The following is a 12436-nucleotide window of genomic DNA, read 5'->3' as shown; positions in this document are numbered from 1 at the left end:
CGCGAGTCAATGTCACGTGGAGACCAGCCCATTTCCATGATGCAATATTTGCTATTGTTGGAAATGGTGAAGAAGAAGTTGGCACCTGTTAACGGCCGAGTCGGTGCGGATGGTGGCGATGGGCGAGCGCATGTTCTTCAGGTCCCACACTTTGACGGTGCGGTCGTCGCTGCCCGACACCACGTTGTCGCCCACCGTGAACACGGCTGATGTCACCGTGCTGCGGCGAGGAGGAGGCGGGCAAACAGCATACAAGTGACACACACGATTCCACATTCCAAAAAAAAGCATTCAAGTCTTTAATAATAGCAGTCGATGTTCTATGCCTTCCATGGTTGGATTAAAAACAATAATTAAACAAAATTGTAAAATGTTGAAAAAAAAACGACGAGTGCTGAGGACGGAACCTTGTTGAACACCCATATGAAGGCGATACTTGACTCATTGAGCCTTTTTCAGCAGTAAAGAGTTCATATTTTGTCCAGAATTAATTTGTTGAATCAATTCAATCTGACTCGGCGGTCGCCATCTTGAATCTCAATTCATGTACACTTCATGGCCAGTCAGAAAGCACAGCTTCCTGAGACGGTGACACCCAAAACGTAACGCATTCCACTTCAACCTCAATCAACTCAATAACTCCTCCACCATCTATGTACAGTTAAGCACATTTTTTTTTGTTTTTGTACTGTGTAAAAATGGAATGTACTGTGAGGAAAAGTGGTTCAGATCATGAATTGATGATGGATGGATGGATGATGTTTTTGTTTTTTTAAATGTATGTACTGTATAGAAAGTATCCATCCATCTATCATGAGTGACGCATGCGGGTCATTTTGGTGTGGCATAACGTCCACACAGCAGACAGAATGAGGTCGCAATTAATAGGTCATGTGACCGCTTACTCAGCAAAAAAATTGGACTTGAGCATTAAGACCTGCAATGCGAACGTAGCCGAAATCTCTTGTCTTACTTCCTGGTTTGTTGATTATTAAATGTTCTGAACAGAAACAGACAGTACGCGTATGTGTGTGTGTGCGAGGACGTACTCTGTGTGTCCTTGGAAGACATTGACAGAGTGGATGGACGGGTCTCGGAAGTCCCACAGCCTGAAGGTGGTGTCCCTGGACGAGGTGACGACCAGTCGCTGGGTGGGGTGAGTGCAGCAGTGCGTCAGCTCCTGGTCGTGACCTGCGCGCACACACGCCCGGCGTCACACGCGCCTTCTCATCGACGTGATTCGCCGCCGGTCGTACCGGTGAGCGAGTGCACCAGCTCCGACGTCTCCACGTCGTAGAGGTTGGCGGCCCGGTCCCAGGACGCCGTCACCACCTGCTTGCCGCCAACCAGCCAGTCGGCGGCGATCACCACGCCCTGGTGGCTGCGCAGGGTGGTGCTGGCCACGCGCACCGACGGGCACTCGTTGGAGCCGTCCGCCTCCGTGTCCGCCTCGTCCTTGTCGGAGAAATCGACGTCGTCCTCCAAGGGCGGCTGCTGAAATGTTGAAGGTGGGTTTGGGTAACAGATCCGTCACTGCCTCGCACAGTCGCAAAAGGTCAAACTCTAATTAACCAGTGGCTGCGGCATATAAAAACTGTTTACAATTTCAATGACATTGTTTTCCTAATATAAATTAGAGCTTAATTGACAAGTAATTTATTATCAAACAAATCAACAACTATTTTAATAATCGAGTAATCGATTTTTTTATTCAAAATTGTCCAAATCCTCCGATTTCAGCATATCAACAGTATTTGTTCATCCATTTCTGTAATCCTTCATGAAAGAAAACCAATTATCTTCTGTGTTTAATCAAAATAAGACATTTGCAAACATCTGTTTTTACTTTTACATAGTACATTAACCCCTCCCCCCCCCTTTTTTTTTTTAAGTACCAAAAACAATAATCACTGGTTAATAAACAGTCATCAGGGAAAACATGTTTTTGTTACACAATTTAAGGCAAAATTAAAATGAATCCGATTAGTCAATTAATCGATTGAATAATCGATAGATGAATCGATTCTAAAAATATTTGCTAGTGGCAGCACTAATATAAGTACAACACGAATGCTTACGGTGACGTCGGCGACGGGCTGCGGCGTGGGCAGCTGCACCAGGAACCTCCACACGTGAGCCGTCTGGTCGCCGGAGGCTTGAGGAGCATCAAATCAATTCAACGGCACTTTGTGAACGATTTACAGATGGAATTCCGTGCGTCTGTTTATTCTACTGCTTAATCAATCAAATTTGTTTCATCCACGTTTGTGTTCCCGGTGACGTTTGAAATCACATTTCAATAGCGTTGTGGTCATTTATGTCCGAAATAGCGGCTACCTGTTAGCGCCATCTGCTCCGTGGGATGAAATTTGATGGAGTTGACTGAGGGAAAGCAGACACAGAACAAGAAATTGATGAATGGTTTCTTCAAAGTGCGCATTTGGGAGCGAAAGGACCGCCTTGGTATTACCTGAGCCTTGGTGTCCCAGATATTTGAGGAGACATTTGCCCGTCTCAATGCTCCACAACATGGCCGTGTGGTCTAACACAAAACAAACAAAAGCAAAACTTAGACCTCAAGATTCAGATTTTCAGAAGAAACACAATAAAAATATTGTCTTTCTTCTGATACATTTATCCATCCATTCAATACTATTACTATCAATACAGGACAGTGGTGCCTTTAGATACAAGTTGAATTTGTTCCAGGACCATCCACTTGGAACACAAAACAGTTGAATCTCAAATCATCATTCTCCAATGAAATGAATAGAAATCCCCCCAAAAAACAACACAAGTGTTTGTAATGTGCAAAATATTTTGGACGTTCCAAAAACAAACAAATTTAAAAAAAAAATTTTTTTTTTGCTACAATTCATTGGACTTTGTGCTGCTCCTTGGTCAACTGGGATCAATATTATCGTGTTATATAAAATATTATACTTTTAATATTAAATATTATATATAGTGTCGTTTTCGGTTGTGGATACAGAGACCACACTAATCCAATATTTATACAACTAAAAACTTTAAAATTCAATGAATTAATGGAATTTAACCGCCTTAAAATAATGTATAAAGCCCATCATGGAATTTTACAAATTAACATGCAAATCAAATTTAAAAAAATTAACAAAGGAAAGTGAGTACAAATAAAGAGGAACAGATATTTTTTCGCAACCTAAATACAGAACAAAAGAAAAAGAACGACGTATTTCAACTCAAGGTGCCAGTTTGTGGAACAATCTGGATCATAAAACTAAATAATCTCCGTCGTATTTTATTTGATTTTTTAATGGATGAAAGCTCAATTACTGACGATATATAAATAGCACAAGGCAATGCTTGTTTGTGTTCTAACGAGATGTATCAGTCATCTTTTCTAAATGTACAATAAAATATATTTTTTCTAATTTGTCATACTATGTTGACATAAAAGTGTCTATGGCGTTTGTGTGCGACTGGAATTCCCCCAGTTCAGGATTTTCAAATAAGAGGCGGTCGTAAATCGAGCGTTGAAAAAATGTGTGGCGTTAAAGGAACTTTAAATTACTCAATATTAACGCGCTAATTTGGACACCCTCAATTGCTTAAAGGGCTTTAATACTGCCACATAGACCGCTAGCCATTAGCATTAGGCTAATGAATTCAAGATGATCTTTGTTTAATTTGACAGTAATCTTCAACTGGAAGTGTTAAAAAAAAAAAACTGCCTGAAGCTTCTTTTTTTAAGAAGAATTGTTTTCTAATTCTGTCGGCCAAATCGCTGGCCACCATCTATTACCGTCTTAAACCATACTAAAAAAAAACATAATCCGAAAATGCTTTAATAGCATTTCATACTCATCTTACATGTCCAGATAACACAGGGGCAAATAATCTTACTTGAAAATAAAGGAATAAATGTACAACTATGAAATCAAAATTCCATACAGAGACAATTACAACAACCTTCAACTCAGATTGAGTCACAAACGAAAAAAAAAAAATGCAAGGTAGCGAACCGAGGGTACTCGTTACCTGCAGACGCAGTCCCGAGCAAGGTGGGCTGGACCCGGGTCACGCTCAGGTCCCAGATGCCGTCCCGGTGGCCCGCATACTCTCGGAGCAGCTGGCATACGGCTCTGGATGTGGTGGGTTTGAAACTGGACACAATCTGAGGAGCAAACCCATAGTTGACTATGAGAGGACATGGGGGTTCCGCAGGGTTCCAACTCAGGTCCGCACACACTCCTGGACTGGACTGGTAGGCATTGTTCAACTTCATTGGGCAGATGTAGAATTGTTGAATATAAACTTGGTCTTTTTGTATGGCCTAATTTCCAACATATTTTGGGGGACAAAAACTCACCTCACTAAAAATGCACAAAATCGTTTGAACGCTACTTCTAAATAAGACAAAAATTGCGCAACTGTTGCCGAGCAGTTCAGGCGACTTGTTATTGCCTTGAGTTGGGAATCTGGAGTCTTCAACCAAATTCATCCACTTCATTAGTCACTGATATTCATTTCATACTGTATTGTGTATGTAAAACTATTTATTCGGTATATAAAATTGACCCGGTGTCTGTATTAATTGGATTTACTGCACATGATTTCCTTTTTTCCCCCTGCACATTATTTCCAATGGGAAGTACTGTATTGCTTTGGATTTGGTCCATGAAATTGCATTAATTCATGCCCCCGAATAGTCTGTTCAATTGCTGGTGTTTCTCTCAATGGCACCGCTTTCTGATACGCGTGTGCTCGATTGTGTTCTCCAATCAGATTTCAGCCCCCATGTGTTGCCATGTTCATCTCATCTAATCTAATCTAATCTGCGCCAGGTGCTTCACAATCAGTATTGCTGGCCCAGGTAACATCAACTATATCAACAATGCAATTGCTACTTCCAACAAATCAGATGTTCAATTCATTTTCCGTCCTCTGATTGGTTGGTCAGAGAAAGCCAAGTTGGCTAGCAAAACATCTGTAACACTTAATAACTATTAATAAGTAGGGGTGTCAAAATGAGTGTGTTCATTTTGAGTTAATTTAAAGTTCCTTTAACGCCCCAAATTTTTTTTCTGCGCAATTCATGACTGCCCGCTTACTTGGAAAGTCTGCACTGGGGGAATTACAGTCGCAACGTCTACATCAAAATCTAGCGGTAATAAATGTAAGAATAACACATAGATTTGTGGAGGCTGGGGTCAAGTTGTATTTTACAATTTTAAAAATGTGCAGAATTTACTTAATGTTAAAGATGAGATAGCTCTTAATAGGAAATAAAAAATGCACTGATCTGTCACCAACGTCTTACAAATGCAATTATCCCACCTAGTGGCAGAAAAATGACCGACACAAATCAATATCACACTCGTTTTTTTACAGTACATCTTTTTAATTTGAACTAGTATCAGTGACTTAAAAGATGCAGCCATATATTTATTAATATTTTTTTCTCACTTTTATGTTAAGAGTATGAAAACATATTTATTTGTACATTTAGAACAGATATAACATTTGCAATTAATTGTGAGTTAACTATTGAAGTGATGTGATTAATTCCGATTAAAAAAATGAATCACCTGACACCCCTATTAAGAAGTATCTCTGCTGAGTAGTGAGTATGACGTATTTGATCTGAATTGTTTTTGTCAGATTTTATTGTTGGGTGAAATGTCTCTCAAAAGTAGTAATTGTCCTCACTCCGGCGGTGTGCAGACCTGCATCGGAACCCTGCGAGGAGGAAGCGGACGGGAGGAAGTGAGGGCAGCGGGGATCTTGTAGAGCCAGCGCTAAAGCGGCAGCATTATCGAGGAATTCATCGTTCAAGGTTACAATGAGGATCATCTGATTATGAGCATGTGCGTCTTCACGTTAATCATTAAAAAAAATCTTCGAAGAGAAACTGAAATGGACTTGAACGAACAAAGCAAAAGGGGCAAAAAAAAAAAAAGGTCACATTTTGTAGCGATCACTGTCAGTCATGGCAAAATCATTATTATCATTATTAGGAATACTGGCGGTGTTTACTTTAAAGATGGGAATGATGCAAACTGGACTCTGGACTGGCTTTGGAAACAGGCCACTAAATAAGTTCCAACTGAAACAAAGACACACGCTTACAGTCACTTACATTTACACATGTACATCGTGTGTGCCCACAAACGCAAAATTGTAAATATGATTGTTGAGTTGAGGCTGTGCTGGATGGACGTGAGAAAGAGCAAATGGAATAACAAAATAATGCGTTACAGTAAAAGAAGGCGGCGAGTTGCTGATGAAAGCAAAAAGGATGCTCCAAGAATAGCTTTCAATCGATTAGCACATCTATGGCACTTCAGACTAATATAGAGGACTTTGATTAGACGTGTGGTTCTTAACCTGGGTTTGGTTGAACCGCAGGGGTTCGGCGGAGGTCAAGACACACCCGCGACTCGATGAAACGATTCATGATGACGATGCGCCACCATTGTTGGCCGCAGGTGATCACGCTACATTGCTTGGGCTGTTTGTGCTGCAGGGGAATTGGATGCGCTTAGTATTCGACTTGACTGTTGTGATGGTACATCGTCGGATTTTTGTATTATTATTGTAATCCAGGAGTCTGCAACCTGTGGCTCTGTAGTCCCTCTTCTGTGGCCCCCTGTGAATGGGGGGGTAAAAAACTTTTTTTTTTTTTAGATAAAAATATTATTTGAATGAATTGATGATTAACTGACAGATGAATAATAAAATATTAAAAAATGTCAGTGTCATTTTTTTTAATTATTACAAAAACGTAGATAAAAGTTTTAAATTACCTAAAAACGTCCAAAAAGAGATCATCAAATGTCTAAAAAAGGAAAGCAAAATCGGAAAATTACCATAAAATGTCCGTGAAATTGCCAAAGATGTCAAGAGAATTTAATTAAAAGGCAGAAAAGAAAATATTCAAAAAGTAACCATAAAATGTCCCAAAACAAAATAAGAAATCCTGAAAATTACCATGAAATGTCCACAAAATTGCCCAAAATGGCAGAAAATTGATAACAAAATAGGGAGGAAAAATGTAAATAAAAATAACAAAAAAGGAGTCTAAAAAAGGAAGGGGGCGGAAAAATCACCATATGTCCAAAAAATTGTCAAAAATGCCAGAAGTGCCAGAAAGGCATGAAAGTATAAAAAATTAACAAAATAAAATAAAATAACAAAAGGTAGAGAAAATGAATCTCTAGGTATTGGATGCTGCGGTCATATTTGTGTGCTCTAGTCAAACTCTAATTAGCACTTGGGTCCTCAGTACATGAGACTAACACTAACATACTGTTTGGTTCATCACAATCTACAAATGTTTTGCGGCTCCAGACAGTTTTTTTGTTATTGGCCTAAAAGGGCGCTTTTGAAAGCTGTTGTAATCCCTTCATACTATGCCATGCAAAAAAACACAAAAAAAGAAAGAAAGTGGTCGGACGAATTGTACATGTATAGCGGATCGTATGGTGTTCCACAGGGTTCAATTCTGGGGCCTCTGCTGTTGGTATTGTGTGTCCATCATAAAGAGATACTTGACTCGTTGACAGATTCCATGAAAAGTCTCCATCTTCATTTTGTTCACCAGTAAGGTACACTAACTATGTCTTGAATTGGGGGGGGGGGGTAATCATTTTTTATTTTCTGATCAAGAGGGTTTTAGCGAATGTGCATAGGAAACTGGTGGGGTTCCGTACTAGCAACAGGCCAGGTTAAGAACCACTGCTCTTGAATATGAATGACTATAAATGTACTTTAACTTTAAGGTGCCCTGCTCTTGAATGCACATCATTATTCATGTCAAGAGTTGTGGACACACTTTCCTGTTCAGGAATGTGCACTATTAAGTACATTAGCTTCAGGTCATGTTTTCAAATTTGTATCAGCATGGGAAGAAGCAACTTAATTTTGTTGATTAGTGAGATAAGATCATGAATAATTAATCATAAATATGATTCAAGTCCTACATTTGAATGACCAAGCCTCTGGGAGAAGGCGAGTGGAGCCCCCTGCTGGGCTGCTCATGCGTGGCGGCACATGTGGGGAGCTGGTTGGTTGCGAGGCGTTTCGGGTTTGAGAGGAACAAATGGACAAGTTACCCAAAAGTCTCCACCCCAAAACTCCCAGCCGCTCACGCTGAAGTTGCGGGCACCGGCAACGATGGCAACGTGGCCAAAAAACAAAACAACAACAAAAAACAAATGCCCTTCAACGTCACCATTTTGTTAGCTCTCACAATTGCCGTTACAAGAATGGCTGAAAAACTCAGCCACTGATGGAGGTTTGCTACCTGGTGGACGTCGATCATGAGTTGCGACACAAAAAAATTTGCAAGCAGCCATGCCCAAAAAAACTTAAGGAGCTCTGCCATTTTGGGTTCATTTGATCATTTTAGGGGTCAGTTTGTCTTATCGACTGACCCCAAAAAGGTCTCAAGTGGCCTTGTGATGCGAGTGTCAATTCGGTCTCTGACTATGCTCACAACAAAAATAAACACGTACTATATCTGAAACTCCAATTAAATAAATAGAAAAGTCATTAGTTCCAGTTCTCCAGCAGCCCCCCCCCCCCCACCCACAAAAAATATGATTTTTTGAAATTATGATATTAAGACTCTCTCATTTCAAACAGCTTCTGAGTACTGTGGCAGAGTAGATTGTTTTGTACTTTATACATTATTTATGCTAACTAAGTTGTAGAATTTCATTGTATTTGATTTATAATTCTTATGGCTCTTTTTTGCAGTTTGAAAACAGGATGGGTATTTGTTTTATATGCGTTTCGCCAGATTTCCAGACAATAGGTCAGATATGTTAATAATAATGAACAATATCATGTGTAGAATGATTTCTTATTCAGGACATCCTTAGCTTTAGAGAGTATCCTTATCATTTTGGACATTTTCCTTTTGAAGTTATCCATGTGTGACTTCCAACATCATTTTTCATCAAGAACTACTCCAAGAAATGTATTTTCATACACTCTTTCTATTTCAATTGAATTCACCATGATTTTGACCTGTTGTGTGGTTTGTCTAGTACCAAAAACTTTTAATCTAACTTTAATGATAATTTGTTCAAGTCAAACCCTTTTTTTAATGTGTTCAATTTATTCTCCACGGTAGTCAGAAGCTGCTTCAGGTTCTCTCCTGAACAGTAGAGAGTTGTGTCTTGGCAAATAAGACACTTTGGAATATTTTTGAGACACAACAGACATCATTTATATAAAATGTAAATAATTTGGGGCCTAGCACAGACCCTTGGGGGACTCCATGAGTAATCTTCAAGTGTTTTGATTGTATATTGTTAAACTGTAAGTACTGACATCTATTATCCAAATAACTTCTCATCTATTTGTATGCCAAACCTCTTATGCCATATCTTGCTAATTTATTCATTAGTATAGAATGATTTACAGTATTATAACAAATTGAATGAATTGATGGAGAAAATATTGTATAAAGCCCATCATGAAATTTTACCAGTCAATATACAAACCAAATTTATAAAAAGGAAAACTGAGTACCAATTAAGAGCAGCAGACATTTTTTCCAAACCTAAATATAGAACAAAACAAAAATAAATATGTATTTCAACTCTGGATTGTAAATCAAAATCTTTTCAGTCTATTTGTATTTTTTTTTAATGTATAAAAGGACAATTACTGCAAAAATATATATAGCACAAGCCGTTACGTTTTTTTTTTTTTGTGTGTGTGTGTGAGTTGGGTTGACTTGGCTTGGCTTCTTTACATCCAACAAACAGCCTGAAGCCACTTTTTGGAAAGAATGTTTACAAATACAATAATCGTTAGTTGCCGCTTTGGCATGACTCCCATAAAACAGAAATCCCGCCCCAAAAAGATTCCTCAGTGCCCCCTATTGGCTGAAAGAGTCCCGATGTAGACACAAAGTTGAAAGGTGGTGGTACCTTGCTGGTGGAGGCCTTGTAGGTGGTCTTCAGTTTCTGGGACAGCTGACTGGTGCTGTGGCTCGCTGTGTGAACCACAAAGCACCGTTTAAAAGAAGAAGAAGAAGAAAAAAACAGCAAATAAATTAGGGGTGTCAGACAATTTTTTTTAATCATAATTAATCGCCTGACTTCAATAGTTAACTCACGATTAATCACACATTTCACATCTGTCCTAAATGTACAATTAAATATATATATTTTAAGTTTTCATATCTTGTTAGCATAAAGGTGCAAAGAAGTGTTAAGCTAATAGAAATATGGCTGCATCTTTTAGTCATTGATACAGTAATGTCATAAAATTGAGTTTAAATTAAAAAGATGTACTGAAAAAAAAACGGTGTGATATTGATTTGTGTTGATTTTTCTGCCACTAGATGGCATAATTGCATTTGTAAGACATTGGTGGCAGCTCTGTGCATTTTTCTTTTCGTATTAAGAGCTATCTAACCTTTAACATGAAGGAACTTGTGAACATTTTTAAAATTGTAAAATACAACTTGACCCCAGCCTCCACAAATATATTATTGAATTCATTATTGCTCAATTTTGACGTGTACGTGTCTGCTGCATTGCGAATGGAATTCCCCCAGTACCGGCTTTCCAAGTAAGGAGCGGCATAACTTGAAATTATTCTCACCCCTAAAATAAATGCTGCGATTGAAATGTTGTCTATTGTGACTCACTCTTTGTTTTCAGCGCGCCTTTGGTCAAGTCGGCGCCCTCCACCGTCTGCCCGTCGGCGGCCAAGCGTTCGTTCAACGTGTCGATCTCTCGGCGAACTGTCCATCAAACACAACATGCGTTTCGTCATTGGCGGACCTCTAAAAAGCTTTGTCAAGAAGCTCACCTCACTACAAAGTTCCAAACAGCCAAAGTCATATTTTTATATATTAGATCGGGTTTGGCCTGGAGCTCAAAACAGAATTAGGGCGGTCAGTCAATTAAGATTTTTAATCCTAACTAATTGCCTGATTTCCATAGTTAATTCACGATTCATTGCAAATTAATCACACGTTATATTTGTTCTGAATGTACAAATAAAATATGTTTTCAAGTTTTTCATACTCACGTTAACATAAATGTGGTTTTATCTTTTAATTCATTCATACAGTAACTTTATAGTAAGTAATTCATGAAGTTATTTGATGTTCAAAATATATACTAAACAGTTAAGATGAGTTTGAAACATTGAGTCATAGATATGAGTTGAGGTTATTTTCTCTCACTAGATTTCATTAGTGTTTCATGTTAGACATTGGTGACAAACACTACATTTCTCTCTTTAAATTCAGAGCAATTGGTCTTCGGAACATGAAGCAATTCAACTTGTTCATTGTAAATTTGTAGTTTATTTTTATTGCATTTATTATTGTTAAATTGTGCTATAGTGACTCCTTTGTACAAAGTTGTATGTACATACTCAAAATAATGCTTTTACACCAATTGTATTTATTTTTTAATGCCTCTGGACATTTTCAGCAAAATCCATTGAATAACTTTGAATGTCATTCAGTGAGCTGCCGAAACCGTGTAACAGCGTGACTTACGTTCGAGGTTTTCGATGTAGAGGTTCTCAAACTCCCTCTCGATTTGACTGAACAGGTCCACCAGGTTGCTCCTCAGAGACACCGGAAGCTTGGATTCCTGCACCACAAACACGCACACGCACAGTACATAAGAAGATGACAAAATGCACTTTGGATTGCCTCCGCCAGGGAGGGAAACGTCTTCAGCAATTTCCATGCGTGAGATTACGATGCAAATTATCCTCTGATGACACTGCTTAGTCGTCTCTTTTTTTAATTCAGTTCACCACTCATAGCTCTAAGACCTTTGAAGAAGACTTTGGGAAGATGACAAAGCCCTTAATTGTTTTATTTTGTCATTTTGGCCTAAAACAATAAAATAGTTCTTTGTGGTCTCATTCATTGGTTATTTACTAGGGCTAGATAATTATTGGCGCCAATTTTCAGCATTATACAAATATCGGCATTGGGCTATTTTCATGAATCATACGGCCGATAACAGATCAATATAAAAAAAAAAGTGTAGACTTCAGGTAACTATTTAATTAAAATTTTCAGTTGACGTTTTAAGAGATGCTGCTTTCCTCTGGCAACTCTTGCAGCTTCCGTTTCTATTTGAAATCAAAACTAAGATAAGTAAAAGTAATACTTCAGATATTTAGACATTTTGGAAAACTTTATTTACTATAGAAAACTATAGTGAGCTATTTACTTGTTTAAGATTTTATTTATTTTTTTAAGTCATGCTACTGCCTCTGGGATACCAAAGATGTCTGTTAGCTACGATTTAGTTTGTTTTTTTTAAACTCCCAATATTTTACGTGTACGAGTTCGCTGCAGTGTGTTGTTAGGTATCATCCGACGAGAGCTTTTTAGGCCGCCAGTGCGACGTCCTCAGGATGAGCGCCACGCATGAAAAATGGCAGCGAACGGCAAATCAAG

At 38.6% G+C, this 12436-nt stretch overlaps 1 protein-coding gene across 7 annotated transcripts in view; it reads right to left on the bottom strand.

Moving 5' to 3' along the window:
* Positions 1-12436, bottom strand: part of LOC144044653 (WD repeat-containing protein 37-like) — a 34577-nt gene that overhangs the window by 19120 nt on the left and 3021 nt on the right. For 5 of the 7 annotated variants that reach the window (XR_013291317.1, XM_077559195.1, XM_077559197.1 and 2 more), the window contains exons 3-12: positions 11516-11612; positions 10652-10747; positions 9927-9991; positions 4021-4156; positions 2471-2542; positions 2338-2382; positions 2079-2155; positions 1257-1494; positions 1050-1191; positions 86-220 (exon numbers count right to left, since the gene is read on the bottom strand). Coding sequence is in view for 6 of the 7 variants with exons in the window: in XM_077559195.1 (XP_077415321.1) it covers positions 86-220; positions 1050-1191; positions 1257-1494; positions 2079-2155; positions 2338-2382; positions 2471-2542; positions 4021-4156; positions 9927-9991; positions 10652-10747; positions 11516-11612 (1103 nt within the window). In the remaining variant the exon portion in view is untranslated. The remainder of the gene's footprint in view (positions 1-85; positions 221-1049; positions 1192-1256; positions 1495-2078; positions 2156-2337; positions 2383-2470; positions 2543-4020; positions 4157-9926; positions 9992-10651; positions 10748-11515; positions 11613-12436) is intronic. The other 2 variants (XM_077559194.1, XM_077559199.1) reach the window with 1 other exon arrangement.

Source organism: Vanacampus margaritifer, chromosome 2 (genome assembly GCF_051991255.1).
Source record: "Vanacampus margaritifer isolate UIUO_Vmar chromosome 2, RoL_Vmar_1.0, whole genome shotgun sequence".
Lineage (NCBI taxonomy): Eukaryota > Metazoa > Chordata > Actinopteri > Syngnathiformes > Syngnathidae > Vanacampus > Vanacampus margaritifer.
This window is presented reverse-complemented; position numbering and strand designations above follow the sequence as displayed.